At 42.4% G+C, this 26,005-nt stretch overlaps 1 protein-coding gene across 3 annotated transcripts in view; it reads right to left on the reverse strand.

Moving 5' to 3' along the window:
- The window catches only part of LOC112216784 (copine-8), a 116,450-nt gene extending 90,672 nt beyond the window's left edge, over positions 1-25,778 (reverse strand). For all 3 annotated transcript variants that reach the window (XM_042300065.1, XM_042300064.1, XM_042300063.1), the window contains exon 1: positions 25,557-25,778. In XM_042300065.1, coding sequence (XP_042155999.1) covers positions 25,557-25,602 — 46 coding nt within the window. In that variant the 5' untranslated portion in view covers positions 25,603-25,778. The remainder of the gene's footprint in view (positions 1-25,556) is intronic.
- Between the last annotated feature and the right edge of the window lie 227 nt (positions 25,779-26,005).

Here is a 26,005-nt window from a genome sequence, read left to right on the forward strand (position 1 = left end):
TTGACCCCCCATAAACGTAATGGACATATACCAGCAGCTGTGCCAGGCCTGCCACCTGGGTTGACTCATCCAGCTGTAATGCATATAATCCATGGGCTTGTATGCGAAGCAGTAATTGTTTAAAACATCTTCTGCCATGTCACTGATGCGTCGTGAAACAGTGTTGTTTGAGGAAGGCATTGTCTGTATTGTTTGTTTGACATTTTCCCCCAGCATTGTCCCAGCCATATCCATGGCAGCAGGAAGAATTAAGTCCTCCACAATAGTATGGTGCTTGCCTGTCCTCGCCACTCGGTAGCTCACCATATAAGACGCTTCATATTAATGGTATCTGTTGCTTTTATACATGTCTTACTACTCGAAAGTAGTCTTTGTTCTCGCTCAAAAAACTCCTATGGCATATTTTTCAAATTGTCATGTTTTGTTTCTAGATGTCTGCACAAGAGTGAAGGTTTCCCACGAGAGAGTAATGGCTAACCTATCTAGGGTATGTGGGACAGTAGCGTCCCACCTGGCCAACATCCAGTGAGATTGCAGAGCGCCAAATTCAAATACAACTATTTTACATTGGTTTAAAGATTCACTTTTTGTGAATCCAACCACGGTGTCAGATTTGTTTTTAGCCTAAATAATCAATATTTCATCCGGACAATAACGTCATCAATATAAAAAGGTAAACAAGAAAGGCACTCTCTCGGTCTTGCGCATGAAAAAGCTCTGTGACAGGGCAGAGTCCACTCATTCAGATTGCTCTTACTCCATCATTTTTCTGAATACAAGCCTGAAACAATTTCTAAAGTCTGTTGACATCTAGTGGAAGGCATAGGAACTGCAATTTGAGTCCTAAGTCAATGGATACTGTAATGGCATTGAATAGAAAACTACAAACAAAAAACAATCCTACTTCCTGAATGGATTTGTCTCAGGCTTTCACCTGCCAAATCAGTTCTGTTACACTCAGACATTATTTTAACAGTTATGGAAACTTTAGAGTGTTTCCTATCCAAATCTACTAATTATTATTTTATATAAATTTTTAGGCTGCACACACTTCATCAGTCTCTCATTCACAATTTAACAAGGACTTAATCTCACCAGGCGTCAAATTTCACAGCGGCATCCCCCTTGTGTGGCAGTAACACCCCCTAAAATAATACATCCCTTTTGTGGACAAAGTGGCTGTTGTGCCCTTGGGCTAAATATACCAATTATAAATACCCTTCTCCTGCCAATTGCCATGCTCCGAAGCACCTCTCACTCACATTGGTCACTCACATATTGGCCAATGCCAGTAATGTGATCGGGTCCTTCTCACAGGTATGTCAGTTCCGAAGTAGGCTACAAGTGAAGACCGACACATCGAGAATGCGTGAGCGTCCTTATCGAAATCCGAGGCGCATAGTGAAGATGTTAGAAGAACTGTCCACATTTACTTTTCATCAGCCAACAAGATGAATAGGACTAACAAACAGCAAAAGTACTAGCCAATGTCAGTCTACTATCCCCCATAGTATAAAAGTCGACCTATTCTATTGGTCAACTTGTCCTTCTGTGCCAGAAAGATATATTCCAAACATACTCAGGGACAAATTGTGGGATGCGATAGATTTAAAATAAATACAATATTTTAAAAGCAATGAGGCGGATGCAACAGATCAGAACATTTAGCTTAAAATGTTGATAGCCTAATAGTTTATTTCTTCACATTATAAGCGCAGAAATGCTATAAGCGTGAATGTTTCAAAATGCAATGAATTAGCAGGAAAACACTGTTCTCAAAAGTGATCACAAATGTGATTATGCATGTAATGTTTTATTATAAAAAGGTGCATATTTATGTTAAAAATTACCTTGCCCAAACTTGAAACTCACACCACCTATGTACTACGCCAGTTAGGCTCTACACCGGTTGTAAAGCCGATTCACATGCTTCATTTTAAGAAGTTATTTGGACACTTTAGTTCTGATACAAACCCCCTCAAAACATATAGGCCTATGGGCTAGGCTACATGGAGGTGTGCGACTACGATTAGACAAAGTTGCAAAAAAAAAGGCATGCGCTGTTTCTTGCCTTACTGCACACGCTGGGCATCGTTCACAAGCGATAGGCTGATGTCACCCATCAGACTGTTCTTGATTTAATATGGTCTTTAAATATACTAAATCATGTGTGTGTGTGAAACTAGTTGATTGAGAATGGACCATTTTCATGCACCCATCTCGGGAACAGGGGCAGGGGGAAGAAATACATGTCATCTATGCACTTAAACAGCAAATGGAGGAAGCATTTCCCATGGTTCATTTTCATGCCAGCCAGGTAGGCTATACTCCGGTTGTAAAGAGAAGCACTGTGCTTAATATTAGGAAAGATGAAAAAATAAATATAGTAGGCCTAGCCTATAAAACGCTGATGGGATCCTGCTCTTTTTAATAGAGGCCATCAAAACATTTTCACTCAATTGCATAGCCTATAGAAATGTTGCGCAACATGAGATCATGGGCTGTCGTGAAGTGTTTGATTTGACTTTCGATCACATTTGCATCGATGTCAGAGTGATTAGAGGGACAAAAGAGTGGTGAGTACCAGGCAGTTAGCATGTTTGGTAGACAACTAATGACCATCAGCAGCATCAGAGCTTGGAAAAGCCTGGTTACCGTGACTAAACGGTCATGTGCTATTTTGACTGAGGTCTTGACTCGTGATTGCCAGTGTAGCGGTAATACGGTCACCGTAACAGCCCTATCTCAGCATGCCTCTGGGTGGGCTGCATTTTAGGCTTTCAACCTGAGATGCTAATTGGAACAAGTCATGTTCATCTCGGTTTCCATCTCTCTCTCAGTAGGAGGCTGAAAGCCACAGAGATGGTAAAAGCCCATTTAATATGCTCTGTTCCATTAAGAGCTGGCAGGGTTAGTTTCCTGGAATTAACCCTCCCACCACTCCTCCACAGTGGTTTATCATTGGACGGCTTAAAGTGGAACTGACAGTGTTCAAACTACTTTGCAGCTATGAAACAAACAATCATAATATCAGTCAAAAAATATCACATTTCCAGCTTATCCTACAAAACCAACTTTATAGGAAGTTTTAAAAATAGGTTAATTATATTAATCATGCATTGAATTGCATCAATCTGTTCTTCCAACAATGCCTTACTCTATGTTAGGGATTCCCAAACTCTGTCCTGGGTCCCCCCCTGGTTGCACGATTAGGTTTTTGCACTAGCACTACACAGCCGATTCAAATAATTAAAGCTTGATAATGAGTTGGTTATTTGAATCAGCTGTGTAGTGCAAAACCGAAACATGCAACCAAAACATGCAACCATACCATCTTTGGATCTATTTTAAAAGTACTTTGTCCTCGTATATAATATTCACAAACCAGGGGACAGTGATCCACTTCAACAACCCCCAAGTACAAGTCCTACCTTGCAGCCAACACCTTCACCCATCACTGGCCACACCAAGACCAAGCAGCTGACAGAGATGCTCCCCAGCATCACTGACCAGCTGGGAGCAGACAGTCCCCCTGGAGACTGGCCAAGGTTCTGCCCAAGAACTGCTGAGAACCGACTCCAGATCTGATCAAAGAAGTTCCTTTGCGTCTCGGTCACCTCATCTCCTCAGGATGTTATTGAGGACAGAAGGCTGATGCTCCTGAGATTCACCCAGTGTGAGGGCAGTCAATCACAGTCCATAGCAGACCTGACATCTGAGAACCCATGGGGTTGGAGAGAGATCTGATACCAGGCCAGACAAATGTCTTTAGAAAAAATAAAATGGGAAAAGACCAAAGCACCAACAGAACCATAAGAGCTGTCTGTCTGGCTGTCCCCAGTAGGTGAGTAAGAAATAGGGAGAAAGACAGAGAGACAGACAGGGATAGATGGGTGTTGAAAGCCTTTCAGAGCTCTTTCAAACAGAGAGAGAGAGAGAGAAGTATGATTTGACAATATGTACATTGTTAGGTCATTCCAATAAAGCAAATTGAACTGAATTGAGAGAGAAAGACAGAGAGGCGCTACGTGCGATGTGTAAGTCACGTCCCCCTCCCAGACACCAAGTCCCAGCGGGGCCCGACTGTTCGCCTGAGTGAAGGAATGTCTCAGCAACAACTGTAACCTTAGCAACTGTCTAACATCCAATGGGCAATCGCACACGGGACTGATTGGCAGTTGGTAGTTTTTGGGGGGGGTTGGAGTATTTATCCCACTCAGACAGCAGCTGCCAATGGGACAATATAAGTTTGACATCATCCCTCTGCTCAGTAAAAACAGGAGAAGAGACGAGAGATGTTTCACAGAATATTCCCCCCTTGTCTCTCTTTCTCCTCTCCCTCCTCTTCCCCTCTCTCGCTCTCTGATGAGATGTGTTCGTACAGATATTTAAATGAATGAACATGTCAAGCATGTCTCTGATCGGCTAACAAATGACAGATCGCCACCGTTTGGTCATGACAGCGTTACCATGACAACCCGCTGAACAGGTGCCAGACCACCAGGCCCCGGACCTACGCTACCCATCATCCTCTACCGTGCTACTCGAGAAATAGATTTTACCCAATGGAATGGTGAAGTCACACACAGTACAGTTACAGCCAAGTAGAGGGAGAAAAGGTGGTTCAGAATTAGAAATAAAGAACAATACAACAGCAGCCATTGGTCTGTGAAACTGACTTAACTAGGGATATTACTGTCCTGCTGGTCATGATCTGTGGCCATGGGTAACACTGTCACTGCATGGAGAGAAAACAGAGAGGACAAGAAAAGGAGAGGGGAGAGGAAATGAGGAAAGACAGAAAATATGAGCAAACACTCCTTTCCTCTCACATTTTCTCCTCTCCTTTCATATCCTCGCCATCTCCTCCCTCTCCTGTCTCCTCTCCTTGGGGTGGTTCTCAGAACAAAGTGAGATCCCACAGAGGGCCTTTCCTCTCTTTCCCTTCCTTCGCCCTTCCCGGTGTGGCCTGGATAACGGATCCACAGAGAATCACATCCATCACACTGAACTAGATCCAGCCACCATGGAAGGAAACGGGACTGCCAAACACACACACACACAGAGTGTGCCGATTCTAATTCAAATTGTGATGTAGAATATAACATCTGTGCTTCCATACAGCTGCAGTATCAAAGAACAAAACACTCAAGCTGTGGGATTCCTTCTTCCTGTTGTAGTAGTGAACATGGTGCTGGGATCCTAATCTTAACAACATAACATTGCCTACCTACCTGCACATTCAGAAAGATCCTGATCCAGAAACAAATAGGTGAATATATACAGTGTGTGTACCTTCTTTATTTAAATTTGACTGTACGGCCTCCCGAGTGGCGCAGTTGTCTAAGTCTAGAGATTCTGGGTTCGAGTCCAGGCTCTGTCACAGCCGGCCGCGACCGGGAGACCCATGGGGCGGTGCACAATTGGCCCAGCGTTGCCGGGTAAGGGGAGGTTTTGGCTGGCAGGGATGTCCTTGTCCCATCGCGCACTAGCGACTCCTGTGGTGGGCCGGGCACGCTGACACTGTCGCCGGGTGTACGGTGTTTCCTCCGACACATTGGTGCGGCTGGATTCCGGGTTAAGTGGGCATTGTGTCAAGAAGCCGTGCGGCTTGATTGAGTTGTGTTCTCGGAGGACGCACTGCTCTGGTGATTGAAGTGAATTCAGTGTAGGCTGACTAGGCACTTGGCGGGGTGACAAGAGGAGCTCTTTAGAGCAAGTGCTGCTGACTGCGCTTTCTAGCAGTGAATGTAATTATGGTTATTGATGTATTCAGGGATCTATTATATGAGCCGTGGTAAAAACAGTGCACTTTATATGGAATAGCGTGACATCTGGGATGCAGAAATGTCTGACATTACATATGCCAAAAACCTTAAATGTAAATCACTCTGGTCATTAAAGAGATCCAGCTGTAGCCCCCACCATGCAGCGCTCCAAAAGGTCACATGACCGTGGACGATTTTATTGCCAAGATGTGAGGAGTATTTAAAATCAGTACTAGGAGGGAGGTACACACATGCATGAGCACATATACTCACACACAGGGCTGTGGAACATTTTAAATACATGTATAAAATAGAGATATATTGATCTTTATGGTCATTTCTATCAAAATAAACTGCAAAATACTTGTATACAGTGCATTCAAAAAGTATTCAGAGTACTGATGCACCGATATGACATTTTTGGCCGATACCGATATTTTCATTTTGTTGGCATTTACATATGTCCCCATTACCAGTAAAACATCATCAAAACCTATTTCTTTCACTTACTGTGCTGTTTCGTTATTCATTTGTTCAGTCGTTTCATTCTCAACTAGGATTTCTACGGAACGCCGTTTGGGTCTTTGCGTGTCAAGAAAGATACGTCAATTAACACTATTTGACAATCAGGACCTGAATGTGAAAGCACAATAATTTAACGCGTTTATTCATTTTTTGCATAGTTATTACACAAATCACTGGCATTTCATATGTCACAACGATTCATCGATACGTATGCTAGGATGCTGGTAAAGTTGTCTCGCGCACCTAGAGTGCTGGTCATAAAAAAAAAGCTAGCTAGCTCATGGATGCAAACAATATTCTTCCCCAAAAACATTGTAGTTTTACTATCTGTTTCAGCGAGCTAACTATATAGCTAGGTGTCACCATCTAAAATAACCCTAATTTATAAGACAGTTCTTATTTCATTAATGGTGGTCGGGCCCATCTATGTGAAGCTAGCCACAATAAGGATTAGCCACAAAAGTGGACTTTGCGTTTAGCATACAAAATAAAAGTGTGTCATTGACAGTGATACAAATAGTAGACTTATGCTATAATTGAATAGATCGTGATAAACGACGGTGGAATGTTGTTATATAAAATCAACAAAAGACAATTTGTTAATTTGACAAAAATCTGATGAAATAACACTGGCTGTATTATACTTTAGAATTGCATTGGGGGCATACTTATAGAGCCTTACCAATGGATTGTGGATCAATGACATGGGGTATCGGTCTACTCAGTGACGCCCAGAGAACATTAGTGTCGTAGCTCTTATTGCGGGACTCTGAAACAACTGTGAATTGAGCCACATGTATTGTCAACCTATGTGTATTGAACACTATTCCAGAGGAAAAACAATACTGCGTGGATGTTTTGGAGTCTGATAACTCTGAGGAGGACTTTGCGAGAATATATAATGGATATTGAGTAGACTGATACTCCATTTCATTGATCCCCAATCCTTAGGTAAAGCTGTACAGTGCAATATGAATATCAATACACACAATAGGCTGACTGGGGAGGTGATTTCACACAGTCACAGTCCCGCGATAAAAGCTACAAGGCAAATATTTGCGTAAACTCTTCAGTTGTGTTCTGTGGGTGTCACAGAGTAGACCGATTCCCCATTTCATTGCTTCACATTCCAACCTTGTTTAACATTACCTTGTCTAAATATGGCATGATTCCACCAATTGTAACCTTCTGCACCACTTTCAAATAGGTACTTTTATTTTGAAGGCAAATTCCACTCTTGTGCCTAAACTTTATTGTGGCTAGCTTCACAACACATATCTAGGTCCGGTGGAACATCACATAGTCCGATGATGCTAGCTTGCTGCTTATAACATTAGCTTTGGGCAACAGGGTTAAGTAGCTGGCTAGGTATTTATTTTCATGAACTGAAGTTCAACTTCAATAGGCAAACAACAAAATGGTTACCTAGCTAATACCTACTCACAAGGATTCCTAAATCATTGCTTAGAATAATGAAAATGCCTGCAGTTTGTACTGGTCATAGTTTTTAGGCTGGTTGTATTGGTGCTAGCTAGGTACCATGCTAAAGCTAGCTAGCTACCCCAGAAGTTGCGGTCGACAGATAATGCTTTATTACCAACGCGGTATTGTAAACACCTGGCCGGTGTTTGCTTGTTTGGAGACCCTTTTTGTAAAGCTTTGACAGTGCTACTGATAGTAGTGGTGACGCTTGGCTTGCACGTGCAAATTCAGAACACAAAACATTCTATAAAATAACAGTGTTATTTACGTGTCAAATTAAAAGCTTATTTAACATGTCAAATAGTGTTATTTGACGTGTATCTGTTTTGACACGCAAAGACACAAACGGCGTTCCATAGTATGTCGGGAAAGCTAATAGAAGTGACGCTATTAATGTTACCGTGCAACTCCATCATCACCCACGGCAGAGAATGGTTGATTGTCAAGGGCAATGAATTCTATTATCTTGGCATTAATGGATTTCGACAGTTGTCACGCTGAAAATGTTCTTACCCTTTCAAAATGACTGCTGAATCCACACAGCAGACATTGCGGGCTAGGTTATGAATGCTGTGTTGCACGTGCAGCGCAAAGATTTACCTTTGCTTCACTACATCAGCAAACTTTCAAAAAGATTGAGGTCACTTGTTTGAGGTCCTTGTTTTCCATGAAATGAGTTGCAAAATGAATAGTTAATATAGTCAAGACATTGACAAGGTTATAAATAATGATATTTAATTGAAGTAAATTGTGTCCTTCAAACGTTGCTTTCGTCAAAGAATCCTCCATTTGCGGCAAGTACAGCCTTGCAGACCTTTGGCATTTTAGTTGTCAATTTGTTGAGGTAATCTGAAGAGATTTCACCCCATGCTTCCTGAAGCACCTCCCACAAATTGGATTGGCTTGATGGGCACTTCTCACGTTCCATACAGTCAAGCTGCTCCCACAACAGCTCAATAGGGTTGAGATCCAGTAGCTGTGCTGGCCACTCCATTATAGACAGAATTCCATCTGACTGCTTTGGGTCATTGTCCTGTTGTCGGAGGAAATTGGCACCAATTAAGCGCCATCCACAGGGTATGGCATGGCATTGTAAAATGGAGGAGTGGTAGCTTTCCTTCTTCAAGATCCCTTTTACCCTGTACACTTCACCACCACCAAAGCACCCCAGACCATAACATTGCCTCCACCCTGCTTGACAGATGGCATCAAGCTCTCCTCCAGCACTCCTCCTTTATTCTACGTCTCACTAATTTTCTCCTTTGTGATCCGAACACCTCAAACTTAGATTTGTATATCAGCTGTTTCCAGCCACAAGTCATTTACAACATTAGCAATGTCTACACTGTACTTCTGATCAAATTTGAATGTTTTTTTACAAAAAATTAGCTTTTCTTTCAAACACATTTCTAAGTGAAATTTCTAAGTGACCCCAAACTGAATGGTAGTGTACGTTATATAGGTATGCACTTCAGCTTTGACCGGTTTTCCACATCGGCATTAAACTAGATGACGTGGCAGATACCGATGTTGGCATTTTTAGCTAATATCGGCTGATTACAATATGTTCACCGAAAATATTGTGCATCCCGAATTCAGACCCGTTTACATTTTCCACATTTTGTTACAGCCTTATTCTAAATTGTATTAAATAAATACAAATTCTCAATCAACACACAATACCACATGAAAAAGTGAACATATGTTTCTAGAATTTTTTGCAAACGTATTTAAAATAAAAAACAGAAACAACTATTCAGACTCTTTGCTATGAGACTTGAAATTGAGATCAGGTGCATCCTGTTTCCATTGATCATCCTTGAGAAGTTTCTACAACTTGATTGGAATCCACCTGTGGTAAATTCAATTGATTGGACATGATTTGGAAAAGGCACACCTGTCAATATAAGGTCCCACTGTTGACAGTGCATGTCAGAGCAAAAGCCATAGCTCAGTATAGCTCAGAGACAGGATTGTGTCGTGGCACTGATTTGGGAAAGGGTACCAAAAAACGTTCTGCAGCATTAAAGGTCCCCAAGAACACAGTGGCCTCCATCATTCTTAAATGGAAGAATTTTGGCACCACCAAGAGCTGGCTGCCTGGCCGAACTGAGTAATCGGGGGAGAAGGGCGTTGGTCAGGGAGGTGACCAAGAAGCCGATGGTCACTCTGACAGAGCTCCAGAGTTCCTCTCTGGCGATGGGAGAACCTTCCAGAAGGACAATCATCTCTGCAGCACTCTACAAATCAGGCCATTATGGTAGAGTGGCCAGACGGAAGCCACTCTTCAGTAAAAAAGGCACATGCAGCCCACTTGCGTTTGCCAAAAGGAACCTAAAGGACTCTCAGACCATGAGGAACAAGATTTTCTGGTTTGATGAAACCAAGATTGAACTCTTTGGCTTGAATGCCAAGCGTCACGTCTGGAGGAAACAAGGCACCGCTCATCACCTGGCCAATACCATCCCTATGTTTTACAGCAGCAGGACCTTGACTGGGGCAAAGGTTCAGCTAAGCACACAGGTTCAGCACACAAACACACAGCCAAGACAACGTAAGAGTGGCTTCGGGACAAATGTCCTTGAGTGGCCCAGCCAGAGCCCGGACTTGAAGCTGATTGAACACCTCTGGAGAGATTTGAAAATAGCTGTGCAGCGATACTCTCCATCCAACCTGACAGAACCCCAAATACAGGTGTGCTAAACTTGTAGCGTCATACCCAATAAGACTTAAAGCTGTAATCACTGCCAAAATGTGCTTCAACAGAGTACAGAGTAAAAGGGTTTGAATACTTAAGTAAATGTAATATTTCAGTTTTTATACAGTTGTCTAAACCTGTTGCTTCGTCATTATGGGGTATTGTGTGTAGATTGATGAGAAAAAAATAATGTAATCAATTTTAGAATAAGGCTGTACAGTGAAGGGGACTGTATCCTTTCTGAATGCTTGTATTCCGTGTATTTCAAATGACAAAATACTCGGAAGTAATTCAAATACGTATTTCAAATGCATGTAACAGAAATACTGTCCATCTCTGCACATTAACTCAGCAAAAGAAGAAACGTCATCACTGTCAGTTTATTTTCAGCTAACTTAACATGGTGTAAATATTTGTATGAACATAAGATTCAACAACTGAGACATAAACTGAACAAGTTCCACAGACATGTGACGAACATAAATGGAATAATGTGTCCCTGGGGGTCAAAATCAAAAGTAAGTCAGTATCTGGTGTGGCCACCAGCTGCATTAAGTTCCTCATCTCCTCATGGACTGCACCAGATTTACCAGTTCTTGCCTTTAGATGTTACCCCACTCTTCCACCAAGGCACCTGCAAGTCCCCGGACGTTTCTGGGGGGGAAAATGGTCCTAGTCCTCACCCTCCGATCCAACAGGTCCCAGACGTGCTCAATAGGATTGAGATCCGGGCTCTTCGCTGGCCATGGCAGGACACGGACATTCCTGTTTTGCAGGAAATCACGCACAGAACGAGCAGTATGGCTGGTGGCATTGTCATGCTGGAGGGTCATGTCAGGATGAGCCTGCAGGAAGGGTACCACATGTGGGAGGAGGTCTTCCCTGCGCTGTCTGTATGCTACGCCTTGCTTGTCCTATGTTGCTCTGTCTGTATGCTATGTCTTGCTTGTCCTATGTTGCTCTGTCTGTATGCTATGTCTTGCTTGTCCTATGTTGCTCTGCGTGTGCTCACTGCTCAATGATTGTCTATATTGTAATTGTTTTTAATAACCTGCCCAGGGACTACGGTTGAAAATTAGCCGGCTGGCTAAAACCTGCACTTTTACTGAAACGTGATTAGTGTGCACTGTCCCTGTAAAAATAGAATAAACTCAAACCTATAGAAAACTTAATTGACTAGTCACACACTGGTAGCCATGTAATGTTTGAGGCCTGAAGTACCCCCTGGAGAGAAGCAGGAAATCAATCTAAATGAGGTCCATGTCAAAATGGCTCCATGTTAAGTTGACTGCTACAATGAGTAGCACGGCTGTGTGGTTGTGTGTGTGTGTGTGTGTTTTTGTGAGCATGTGTGCACGCATGCATGCGAGTGTAATGCAGAAAGTCACAGTAGTATTTCCCCTACACTGATAGTGAGCCTGTGACAGAGCTGCACTACTATAATCAACTCTACAGATTTCCATCTTGATAAATCAAATCAGTTTATTTATTTGTCACGTGCGCCGAATACAACAGGTGAAATGCTTACTTACAGGCTCTAACCAACCGTGCAAAAAAGGTATTAGGTGAACAACGGGTAAGTAAAGAAATAAAAACAGTAAAAAAGACTGAAAAATAAAAAACAGTAGCGAGGCTACATACAGACACCGGTTAGTCGGGCTGATTGAGGTAGTATGTACATGTAGATAAGGTTAAAGTGACTATGCATATATGATAAAACAGAGAGTAGCAGTAGCATAAAAGAGGGGTGGGGGCACTGGTTGGGAGGGGGTGGGAGGCGGACAATGCAAAATAGTCCTAGTAGCCATTTTGATTACCTGTTGAGGAGTCTTATGGTTTGGTGGTAAAAAAACAACTGTTGAAGCCTTTTTGTCCTAGACTTGGCACTCCGGTACTGCTTGCCATGCGGAAGTAGAGAGAACAGTCTATGACTGGGGTGGCTGGGGTCTTTGACAATTTTTAGGGCCTTCCTCTGACACCGCTTGGTGTAGAGGTCCTGGATGGCAGGCAGCTTATCCCCAGTGTGGTACTGGTCTGTACGCACTATCCTCTGTAGTGCCTTGCCGTCGGAGGCCGAGCAATTGCCGTACCAGGCAGTGATGCAACCAGTCAGGTTGCTCTCAATGTCGCAGCTGTAGAACCTTTTGAGGATCTCAGGACTGACCCATGCCAAATCTTTTTAGTTTCCTGAGGGGGAAAAAGCTTTGTCGTGCCCTCCTCACGTCTTGGTGTGTTTGGACCATTCCAATTTGTTGGTGATGATGTGGACACCAAGGAACTTGATGCTCTCAACCTGCTCCACTACAGCCACGTCGATGAGAATGGAGGCGTGCTCGGTCCTCCTTTTCCTGTAGTCCACAAACATCTCCTTAGTCTTGGTTACGCAAGGGATAGGTTGTTAATCGGGCACCACATGGCCAGGACCTCTTCCCTATAGGCGGTCTTGTCGTTGTCGGTGATCAGGCCTACCACTGTTGTCGTCTGCAACTTAATGATTGTGTTGGAGTCATGCCAGGCCATGCAGTCATGGGTGAAGAGGAAGTACAGGAGGGGACTGAGCACGCACCCCTGAGGGGATCCAGTGTTGAGGATCAGCGTGGCAGATGTGTTGCTACCTATCCTCACGGCCAGTCAGAAAGTCCAGTATCCAATTGCAGAGGGAAGTGTTTAGTCCCAGGATCCTTAGCTTATTGATGAGCTTTGAGTGTACTATGGTGTTGAACGCTGAGCTGTAGTCAATTTTGTCCAGGTGGGAAAGGGCAGTGTGAAGTGCAATAGAGATTACATCATCTGTGGATCTGTTTGCAAAATTGTAGTGGGTCTAGGGTTTCTGGGATAATGGTGTTGATGTGAGCCATTACCAGCCTTTCAAAGCACTTCATGCCTACGGACGTGAGTGCTACGGGTCTGTCGTCATTTAGGCAGGTTGCCTTTATGTTCTTGGGCACAGGGACTATAGTGGTCTGCTTGAAACATGCTGGTATTACAGACTCAATCAGGGACATGTTGAAAATGTCAGTGAAGACACCTGCCAGTTTGTCAGCAGATGCCCGAAGCATATATCCTGGTAATCCGTCTGCCCCGCAGCCTTGTGAATGTTGACCTGTTTAAAAGGTCTTACTCGTGTAGGCTATGGAGAACGTGATCACACAGTCGTCCGGAACAGCTGATGCTCTCATGCAGGCCTCAGTGTTGCTTGCCTCGAAGCGAGCATAGAAGATAATTAGCTCATCTGGCTGTGCTTCCCTTTGTTGTCTGTAATAGTTTGCCAGCCCTGCCACATAAGACGAGTGTCAGAGCTGGTGTAGTACGATTCAATCTTAGCCGTGTATTGGCGCTTTGCCTGTTTGATGGTTCGTCGGATGGCATAGCAGGATTCCTTATAAGCTTCCGGATTAGAGTCCCGCACTTTGGCAGCTCTACCCTTTAGCTCAGTGTGAATGTTTCCTGTAATCCATGGCTTCTGGTTGGGGTATGTACGTACAGTCATTGTGGGGACGACGTCCCCGATGCACTTATTGATAAAGCCAGTGACTGATGTGGTGTGCTCCTCAAATCCATCGCAAGAATTCCGGAACATGTTCCAGTCTGTGATAGCAAAACAGTCCTGTAGTTTAGCATCTGCTTCACCTGACCACTTTTGTTTTTATAGACAGAGTGCTTCCTGCTTTCATTTTTGCTTGTAACAGGAATCAGGAGGATAGAATTGTGGTCGGATTTACCAAAAATGGAGGGCGAGGGAGAGCTTTGTACACGTCTGTGTGTGTGGAGTACAGGTGATCTAGAATTTGTTTCCCTCTGGTTGCACATTTAACATGTTGATAGAAATTAAGTTTCCCTGCATTAAAGTCTCCGGCCACTAGGAGCACCGCCTCTGGGTGAGCGGTTTCCTGTTTGCTTATTCCCTTATACAGCTGACTAAGTGCGGACTTAGTGCCAGCATTCGTCTGTGGTGGTAAATCAACAGCCATGAAAAGTATAGCTGAAAACTCTCTAGGCAGATATTGTGGTCTGCATTTTATCACAAGATACTCTACTACAAGCAAGCAAAATCTAGAGATATAAAGAGATATAAATATATATATAAATATTAGCTGGCTACTCACTGGCATGTGGGCTTGTGCTTGAGAGATTATAGATAATTAACACCGGTCTCATAAACAATGCCTGCTACACTATTAGTGAATGTGCATTATGCATGGTTAAATTTGTAACAAAAAAGGTCATTTTTATAGACAGACCTGAAAGCCAGATCCGTGTTCATTGCAAAAAGTAAGGCCATAACCGCTCAGCCTTAATCCAAGGCATCCCAAACATGCTCAACGGGTGACATGTCTTGTGAGTCTGCAGGCCATGGAAGAACTGGGACATTTTCAGCTTCCAGGAATTGTATAGAAATCCTTAAGCATTATCATGCTGAAACATGAGTTGACGGCACCTGTGTAATGATCATGCTGTTTAATCAGCTTCTTCTTATGCCACACCTGTCAGGTGGATAGATTATGTCGGCAAAGGAGAAATGCTCACTAACAGGGATGTAAACACATTTGTGCACAACATTTGAGAGTAATAAGCTTTTTGTTCTTATGAAAAACTTCTGGGATCTTTTATTTCAACTCATGAAATATGGAACCAACACTACCTGTTGCGTTTAGATTTTTGTTTTGTTGTTTGTTTCTTCTCATTTGTGTTTATTGTACTTGGTTTGGCAAAGTAAACAATATTAGCCCTTTGAATTTAATTGAAACGAGAGAGAAAGAGGAATGAGTCACAGCATTGCTTTCGGTGGTTCAACAATGAACATGGACGCAAAGAAACACAGATTACTAGTGCTGGGTGAAAAACAAATCGACAGTTACATATCGCAATTTTTTTATATTGTTACTGTAGGTAATGTTAGCTAGCGTTGGCTGTACCTGTACCAAAACTCCTGTATTTTTTATCCTTATAGCTTGTTCTCTCTTATTTTAAAACAGTGAGCCAAGCTTGTCAAAACTTGTTTTCTCAAACAGCAGACACAGTGAGCAATGTGTTTAGAACATCCAATCACAATAAAATCACAGTATGGAATCACAATACATACAGAATCACAATACATATTCTATCAGCACCTAAGCATTGTGATAATATTGTATCGTCAGGTCCCTGGCAATTCCCTGCTCTACTGGATTACACACACACACAACACGCAAATTACACACAATTCTGTGAACATTTTTTCCAGCCATGTAGAAAATCTCCTCAAAGCTCAGGGTATTGGGAGCAGTCAAGTCATTCCCACAGTGTGTGGATCTTGACGAGGTGCGCTAGACTCCCCAAGCAGACCCAAACCAGATTACCTGGCAGGACCTTGCCACACACACACACACACACACACACCTCACTGGCCATTACCCACGCTCAGAGACCATGTCTTCCAATTTCATTTCAGCTCCACATGCTTTCAGCCAAATTGCAAATCCCACAGATTACTTTGCTCCTGTAAGGTCTTCCAAAATCCATTCAGCTCCCACTGTTCCAGCCAAATGTCCATTGGTCTTTCGCTCTCTTTTCATCCTCCTCTCCTATGTGCGAATCCTCCATTGCATCTTTGTCTTTCTCTGAGTTGTATTGAACCAGGTCACAACATGGTCCCTGTCTCAGCTCAATCCAGCCAGACACTTTTGTCACTTCTCCAATACAAGCCATTAGCTTATCTTTATGGGTCCAAAAGGGCAATACAATCACTTCCTAGAGTCAAAGAGGGACCAAAGCACCAACAAGAACCCTCAAGACAAGAGAGGAACTAGTTGAATTTTGTTGGGTTTCTGTCATTAAAACAGACAGATGTGGATCTATAATTTCTAGACGAATAGCCTATCTCCAGCCCGGGAGTAAGATAGAACCAGTTGCTTTTCAAAAAGTTTGTTGGAGATAAAGACGATTCACTCTTATCACTTGTGACTGTTTGGTTGGAGCCAATAAAATGTGTGTGTGTGCGCTTCTGTTGTGCACATGTTTTATGCCTATGAGCATGCATGGCTATTGGATATTGGAATGCTCTGCCTGCCTTCACCTGGTATGGTCAAATCATCCAGTACCATGTGATCCAAGTTCCTTGTTGCCTCCCACTCCTTTGTCCATGGTGATCTGTGTGTCCGGGACAGGTCTAAAGTGAGTAACTTAGCTCACACACTTTGCTTTCTCCATTCTGGTCTCCCCAATCCGGTCTTCTCAATTTAGTGCAAACAAATAAAAAGAGACAAGGACAGGATGACACTTTAGAATATTAAGATGCACCATTCAACCAATGGCATTGCCCTTGAGACAGAATTTAAGTGAATTAGGGACAGTTCACAAAAAAACATTTTTTATATTACTCTCACCTTGTACTTGTAATGTTTACGACCACAAATAACAATAGCTGTAGAGACCCTGTGTATATAAAATGTGGATATCAACTTTGCCGCTCCAGCATGCTTTTGTGTCACAGGCAATGCCTAGCAGGGCCAAGGGCCAGAAGGTTGAGGGTTTGCTGACCACCACGGACGAGCTCAGTCTCCCTGCCTGTTTCATTAGGCCTACACTACGATTAGAGCAGGCTGCAGACAATGATCAACTAGGGGAAAATCAGATGTTAAACATTTTGATGCCATATAAAGTCTACATATCAAATATATGCAACACATTTTCCACCAACAGGTTTCTGTGCCAAAGTACCACACAACCAAAAAAAAACATACCGACTTCGGGCGCTTATCATGGCAATATCATAGTTTGCATTTTCAACACCACAATAAATAGACTGTCAATCCCGACCAACAGAAATGACATCCCTCCAAATCTTGTAGGCCTACCCAGTCTCGAAGGCTTGGCAATCTCCGAATGTCATTAAAATTGTTGGTGTTTTCTAACAGATCTCTTTCCATCAAATTGCCTCTGCACAGGTTGGATTGATGATATTTGTCAGTAGAAAGAAATTATATATAACACACACACACACACATATATACACACACACACACACACACACACACTTGAAGTCGGAAGTTTGAATATACTTAGGTTGGAGTCATTATATCTCGTTTTTTCAGCTACTCCACCATTTTCTATAGGTTTGGCAAGTCGGTTAGGACACCTACTTTGTGCATGACAGGTTTTTTTTTCCCAACAATTGTTTACAGACAGATTATTTCACTTATAATTCAGTGTGTCACAATTCCAGTGGGTCAGAAGTTCACATACACTTAGTTGACTGTGCCTTTAAACAGCTTGGAAAATGCCAGAAAATTATGTAATGGCTTTAGAAGCTTCTGATAGGCTAATTCACATCATTTGAGTCAATTGAATCCTACAGACGAAGAACCATATATGTGACAATTTTTCCATTTTAAGATAAATCAGTTATTTTTATATTATTAATGGTGTGTACCACATTAGGTGTTTTATGGTTGACAAATAATTCACCATACCCATGTCTTCCAACAACAATTTATATTTTGTTATTTCAAAAAACACTTTTTTTATTGCCGTTTTAATTTTTAGAATGTGGAAGAACAGTACATCTCCAGTGATGATCTCAGTTTGTGGAAGAACAGTATATCTCCAGTGATGATCTCAGTTTGTAGAAGAACAAGACATCTCCAGTGATGATTTCAGTTTGTGGAAGAACAGTACATCTCCAGTGATGATTTCAGTTTGTGGAAGAACAGTACATCTCCAGTGATGATCTCAGTTTGTGGAAGAACAGTACATCTCCAGTGATGATCTCAGTTTGTGGAAGAACAGTACATCTCCAGTGATGATCTCAGTTTGTGGAAGAACAGTACATCTCCAGTGATGATCTCAGTTTGTGGAAGAACAGTACATCTCCAGTGATGATCTCAGTTTGTGGAAGAACAGTATATCTCCAGTGATGATCTCAGTTTGTGGAAGAACAGTATATCTCCAGTGATGATCTCAGTTTGTGGAAGAACAGGATATGTGACATTTTGCATGACTCTTGTAAGATGTCCTTTTTAACTTTTTTATTTATTTTTACTTTAACTTTTTAACAATGGGAATTGATGTAAAATATATCACTAGCCACTTTAAAACAATGCTACTTAATATGTTTACATACCCTACATTATTTATCTCATATGTATATGTATATACTGTACTCTATATCATCTACTGCATCTTTATGTAATACATGTATCACTAGACACTTTAACTATGCCACGTTGTTTACATACTCATCTCATATGTATATACTGCACTCGATACCATCTACTGCATCTTGCCTATGCTGCTCTGTACCATCACTCATTCATATATCTTTATGTACATATTCTTTATCCCTTTACACTTGTGTGTGTATAAGGTAGTAGTTTTGGAATTGTTAGCTAGATTACTCGTTGGTTATTACTGCATTGTCGGAACTAGAAGCACAAGCATTTCGCAACACTCGCATTAACATCTGATAACCATGTGTATGTGACAAATAAAATTTGATTTGATTTGAGAAGGCCCTTTGTCAGGGAGGTGACCAAGAACTCAATGGTCACTCTGACAGAGCTCCAGAGTTCCTCTGTGGAGATGGGAAAACATTCCAGAAGGACAACCATCTCCGCAGCACTCCACCAAATCAGGCCTTTATGGTACAGTGGCCGGACAGAAGCCACTCATCAGTAAAAAGGCACATGACACTCTGGATTCCTCCAGACGTTACACTTGGCATTCAGGTCAAAGAGTTCAATCTTGGCTTCATCAGACCAGAGAATCTTCTTTTTCATGGTCTGAGAGTCATTTAGGTGCCTTTTGGCATGCTCCAAGCTGGGTGTCATGTGCCTTTTTACTGAGGAGTGGCTTCTGTCGGGCCACTACCATAAAGGCCCGGCATGTACTTTACTCACATAGAAAGGTTGTCAAGCCATTTTGAGGATGCTGGAATTATATTTTGGATGTACGTGCACATGCCTACAGGAGACATATGAAGTAGCCTAATCAGACTAAAACATTGTGACTGGTTGTGTTCATGCCCCCCCCACAGTAACTTTCAAACTGCCCCTTAGCTAATGAATATCTGGCATCATCCAGGCCCCAAACTGGCCATCATCAATAACCCTGTGACTGTCACCTGAAAGATGTCCAAGGCGACCCACAGCTAGAGCCATGTTTCCACTCTCAATCTTACTTTCCATTTCAAATTAAAGGCCATCATTCAGTTCCATAAACAAAGCAGGCAGACAGGGTACAGGAGGGCTGCCAAGCCTCTAGAGAGGAGAGAGAGAGAAATCATTTTGTTCCAACAGCCAGAGGAGAAACATTTTGAAGTACTATGAAGTAACCTAACTGACATCCAGACATTGGTTAAAATATGAATTTGAGAGGAAAGTGGGGCGAGGGACGGTTTGCTTAGTTTCTGTCCAAAGTCGAGCAATGAAGCCCTTTATCTACTTCCCCAGAGTCAGATGAACTTGTGGATACCATTTGAGTTCACTTCAGGTTAACCATGCCTGATTATTCCTCAATGCTTACCCTCCCCTACTCCCTAAAAGACTGTTGTTTGGGGGAGTTAGTTTGTTTTGGGCTGAAACAGAGCACAACCTCAGGGATAGGAAAGCCACGTTTTGTTCTCCAAATACCAAAATGTCAAACATTTTTAATTAGAAATCTGCCAATCTAACCCAGAGTCAGGGAAAGCTTGCTGGGCCAGTGCCCCCTTACAAAAATATATATTTAAGTATCCGTTATGTATGTCTCTGCATCCAACATGAAGGAAGTTAGAGGTAGTTTTGCAAGCCAGTCATTGTGCTAACGCTACTTAGCAATTCCGCTAACTCTAGTTGTCAACTTCCCAGAGACATAAGAAAAAACTACCACAAGACTTTTGGATTGATAATAGTGGCTGTCATTAAGTCAGCCAATTGGTGACAGTTGTGTTGATAAGAAGAGTGGCTGTCCCACAGAGACGAGATGGAATATCTGACATCTAAGGACGCTGTCAGAGTCAGTTACACACTGGTAGGGAGAGAAAACACCAGGAGAGAGGGGGAAAGAGAGAGGAAAGAGACAGGGAGAGGAGACAGACACATTGACAGGTATCAAGGAAAAAGAGAGGGGAAGAAAGGAACAAGCGAGAGAGAGGTGTGAGAAAAGGGGAGATTGGGCACCGCTATGAACCCTAGCATGTCATGGTACCACTGGTCCCTGTGGTGCCCCCCTGCCCTCCTCTTCAATCAGAGAGGTAATGAGGCCTTAAACTCTGACACCTGTGCTCCCATCACTGATTAGACACATCCCTGAATAAGCGCTGAGAAAACCAGACACCACAGATTACCATAAACACAGCCAGACACCACACGAGTGGTACAACAGGGAACCACACAATAACTACAGTATCACAGAGACAACCAGCCAGACAAAACAAATCAGACGTACAGTTGAAGTCGGAAGTTCACATACACCTGAGCCAAATACATTTAAATTCAGTTTTTCACAATTCCTGACATTTAATCCTAGTAAAAATTCCCTGTTTTAGGTCAGTTAGGATCACCACTTTATTTTTAGAATGTGAAATGGCAGAATAATACCAGAGAATAATTTATTTCAGTTTGTATTTATTTCATCACATTCCTAGAGGGTCAGAAGTTTACATACTCAATTAGTATTTGGTAGCATTGCTTTTAAATTGTTTAATTTGGGCCAAACCTTTTGGGTAGCCTTCCGCAAGCTTCCCACAATACGTTGGGGGAATTTTGGCCCCTTCCACCTGACAGAGCTGGTGTAACTAAGTCAGGTTTGTAGGCCTCCTTTCTCACACACACTTTTTCAGTTCTGAGCACAAATGTTCTATAGGATTGAGGTCAGGTTTTGTGATGGCCACTCCAATACCTTGACTTTGTTGTCCTTAAGCCATTTTGCCACAACTTTGGAAGTATGCTTGGGGTCATTGTCCATTTGAAAGACCCATTTGCGACCAAGCTTTAACTTCCTGACTGATGTCTTGAGATGTTGCTGAGCGGCCTTTTCGGTTATGTCGATATAGGACTCGTTTTACTGTGGATATAGATACTTTTGTACCCGTTTCCTCCAGCATCTTCACAAGGTCCTTTGCTGTTGTTCTGGGATTGATTTGCACTTTTCGCACCAAAGTATGTTCATCTCTAAGAGACAGAATGCGTCTCCTTCCTGAGTGGTATGACGGCTGCATGGTCCCATGGTGTTTATACTTGCGTACTATTGTTTGTACAGATGAACGTGGTATCTTCAGGCGTTTGGAAATTGCTCCCAAAGATGAACCAGACTTGTGGAGGTCCAGAAGTTTTTGAGGTCTTGGCTGATTTCTTTGTATTTTCGCATGTCAAGCAAAGAGGCACTGAGTTTGAAGGTAGGCCTTGAAATACATCCACACCTCCAATTGACTCAAATGATGTCAATTAGTCTATCAGAAGCTTCTAAAGCTATGACATCATTTTCTGGAATTTTCCAAGCTGTTTAAAGGCACAGTCAACTTAGTGTATGTAAACTTCTGACCCACTGGAATTGTGATACAGTGAATTAATCTGTCTGTAAACAATTGGAAAAATTACTTAGGACATTTACTTTGCATGACACAATTGACTTGTCAAAACTATAGTTTGTTCACCAAAAAAAATTGTGGAGTGGTTGAAAAACGAGTTTTAATGACTCCCACCTAAGTGTATGCAAACTTCCAACTTCAACTGTATGTACCATGCACGGAAATAGCAAGATAATGCAATATCTGAACAATTCATACATTCTAACTCATACAGAGGTAGAACCAATCACTGAATTGGGAATACAGTGCTATGAAATACTTTACGGAACGGTTAGGTTTCGTAAATTGTTCTTTACTGCTGCTCTTTAATCATTTGTTATTCTTATCTCTTACTTTTTGGGGGGAGGTGGGGGTATTTTCTTAAAACTGCATTGTTGGTTAAGGGCTTGTAAGTAAGCATTTCACGGTAACGTCTACACCCGTTGTATTCAGCACACGCGACAAATAACATTTGATGAGATTTAGGTGCGCTTTATTACACCAAGCCAAGAATCAATTTCTCCAGGACGATCCGACGGGTACTGAGGAATCCAGCCCCTTATTCATATTAATTGGACTCTGGTCCACACAGAAATGTACTGTGTCATGATGACAGTAAATAGGCGTAGCCCAACCTAACTAGAGCAGAGACATCCACCTACAGTACCCACACGTAAACATGATATCAGATGACTGCAGGCAGGGAGGGAAGAGAGAGAGTTCTGTACTAACAGTCTTTGCCTCCATTGGAGCTCTGGGCAGAGAGAGAAGACATTGAGAGAGAAGAAATTGAGAGAGAGAGAGATTCTCTTATCCCTTCAGACAGTGTGTGTGTGTTTGTGTGCATTTGAGAGCAGAGTCTTGTTTGTGGTGTGTGAGAGAGAGAGAGAGACAGAGATCAGAGCCTTTTAGGCACACACACACACACACCTGGCCGCGTTACCATGGTACCTCACCTCCTCTCTGGGGTGTGATGAGTGTGAAGGCATTCCCTACTGACCCCACTATGCCCAGCAGGCACCAGAGCGTGACTCAGAACCAGCATTTACCGAACATCCCTTATGTACAGTGGGGCAAAAAAGTATTTAGTCAGCCACCAATTGTGCAAGTTCTCCCCGTTAAAGAGATGAGAGGCCTGTAATTTTCATCATAGGTACACTTCAACTATGACAGTCAAAATGAGAAAAAAAATCCAGAAAATCACATTGTAGAATTTTTTATGAATTTATTTGCAAATTATGGTGGAAAATAAGTATTTGGTCAATAACAAAAGTTTCTCAATACTTTGTTATATACCCTTTGTTGGCAATGACAGAGGTCAAACGTTTTCTGTTAGTCTTCACAAGGTTCACACACTGTTGCTAGTATTTTGGCCCATTCCTCCACGCAGATCTCCTCTAGAGCAGTGATGTTTTGGGGCTGTTGCTGGGCAACACGGACTTTCAAATCCCTCCAAAGATTTTCTATGGGGTTGAGATCTGGAGACTGGCTAGGCCACTCCAGGACCTTGAAATGCTTCTTACGAAGCCACTCCTTCGTTGCCTGGGCGGTGTGTTTGGGATCATTGTCATGCTGAAAGACCCAGCCACATTTCATCTTCAATGCCCTTGCTGATGGTAGGCTTTGTTACTGTGGTCCCAGCTCTCTGCAGGTCATTCACTAGGTCCCCCCGTGTGGTTCTGGGATTTTTGCTCACCGTTCTTGTGATCATTTTGACCACACTGGGTGAGATCTTGTGTGGAGCCCCAGATCGAGGGAGATTATCAGTGGTCTTGTATGTCTTCCATTTCCTAATAATTGCTCCCACAGTTGATTTCTTCAAACCAAGCTGCTTACCTATTGCAGATTCAGTCTTCCCAGCCTGGTGCAGGTCTGCAATTTTGTTTCTAGTGTCCTTTGACAGCTCTTTGGTCTTGGCCATAGTGGAGCTTGGAGTGTGACTGTTTGAGGTTGTGGACAGGTGTCTTTTATACTGATAACAAGTTCAAACAGGTGCCATTAATACAGGTAACGAGTGGAGGACAGAGAAGCCTCTTAAAGAAGAAGTTACATGTCTGTGAGAGCCAGAAATCTTGCTTGTTTGTAGGTGACCAAATACTTATTTTCCACCATAATTTGCAAATAAATTCATTAAAAATCCTACAATGTTATTTTCTGTATTTTTTCTGTCATAGTTGAAGTGTACCTATGATGAAAATTACAGACCTCTCATATTTTTAAGTGGGAGAACTTGCACAATTGGTGGCTGACTAAATACTTTTTTGCCCCACTGTATATAGTGCCTCTTCTGCAGAGTCTGACACATAAGGGGTAATATGTGATGTATTACCTGGAGGTGATAGAAATAACACATTTGAATGGACTGATTCCTCTAGAGAATTAAGCTACTGGTTCAGAATGGTATGGTCAAATATTGAGTAACTAGTTATTGTGTGTGTTTAAAAAAAAAGTTATTTCCCTTTCATTCAATTTAGTCCATAGTGAGAGATCTAAGGGGAATTTCCCTGTGAAGTAGGCCCACACTTTGTTTCAATACGACATGTGTTATCCAGGCTGTATCACAGCCGGCTGTGATTGTGAGTCCCATAGGGCCGTGCACAACTGGCCCAGGGTCTTCCGGGTTTGGCCGGGGTAGGCAGTCATAGTAAATAAGAATTTGTTCTTAACTGACTTGCCTAGTTAAATAATGAGTAAAATAAAAATTAATTGAGTGGTTAGAAAGTCTCACTTTCTTTGTGTGTCGTCTTTCCTTCAATATCAGTTGATTAAATAACGAGTGACAGTCCAGTGACAACACTATATGATTCCCATTCCAGTGAGACCAGCATTCCCTCAGTTGAACTATTCTAAAAGGACCCATTAAATATATACGGTTGGGCGAGGACGGGGGAGCGGTTATGCAACAGGAAGGCACGTCTCCAGAGAAAGAGGGTGGTTTAAAACGGGCTAGTGATACACTCTCAACCCGCTATATCTAGCCTACCCTTCTATTCCAGCTCACAAATACGTAAACTGTCGCTGCACTTAGAATAGGCTACATCAAATCACCAACCTTTCGTCAAACGTCAATGTAAATATATTTGTGTGCTTCTGATCAGTTCGGTGAGTGACAGCCCACAACAAACCACGAGTCAGAACAAGTGTCAAATTATTCAGTGAGAACAATCTTCTAACATATGGCAGTGTAGCAAGAAAGGGAATGTTGGTTTTGTTGTTTATGCCTATTCGAGGCTGTTGGTGTCCATTGACAGTCCTCCAACAGGAATAATGCCAGGTTACTGCCTATTAAATACCTGATAGACTATAGTTCGAAAGTTGATTGTAAACTTACCACCTAAAACTAAAACAAAGGAGAAATGTGAACACCGCACTCTTATACAATGTAGCCTAAAGTAATTATCAACAGTGCGGTTGGTTGAACAACAGTGACTTCTTCAAAATTTTACTACAACCAGAACGGAAGATAAAAGCCCGAATATTTGCCCATACCATATCCTGCTTCCGTGATAGTCATATCAAACCCCGACAAAAATGGGTCACACTGAAGCCATTCTCTTACCTGCAAGACACTGTGATTTCAACTTTGGTGGCAGGGATGGAAGCATTGAGCGGGTCGAAATCTCCTATTGACGCCATGTTGCGAAGCTATTGCAATTGTTCAAGATGGAAAATATTTTTGTCCAACCCCTTTTAGCAGTAGCAATCGGACAAACTACACCTCCTTTAGTGAAACGAGAACGAATGCATGTGGACGGAACGAAGATGAATGCTCCGAGTAGGCTACTAGCGGTGGAGTGATGTCTATGGGGGGTGATAAGAGACATATATAAGCCTAGGCAACCGTACCACCTGACATGACATGAAGCCTTACTAACATCTGCGTGATGCCTGTGTCCCATGTTAATGAAAGTAATAATGTGCATAGTTTATATTTATATGAATTAAATCTCAACCATAAATGTTAGAAACTTACCATTTTTCCCATGCAAGAAGATTTTCTGATGTAGC

Source organism: Oncorhynchus tshawytscha, linkage group LG17 (assembly GCF_018296145.1).
Source record: "Oncorhynchus tshawytscha isolate Ot180627B linkage group LG17, Otsh_v2.0, whole genome shotgun sequence".
In the NCBI taxonomy this organism is placed as follows: Eukaryota; Metazoa; Chordata; class Actinopteri; order Salmoniformes; family Salmonidae; genus Oncorhynchus; species Oncorhynchus tshawytscha.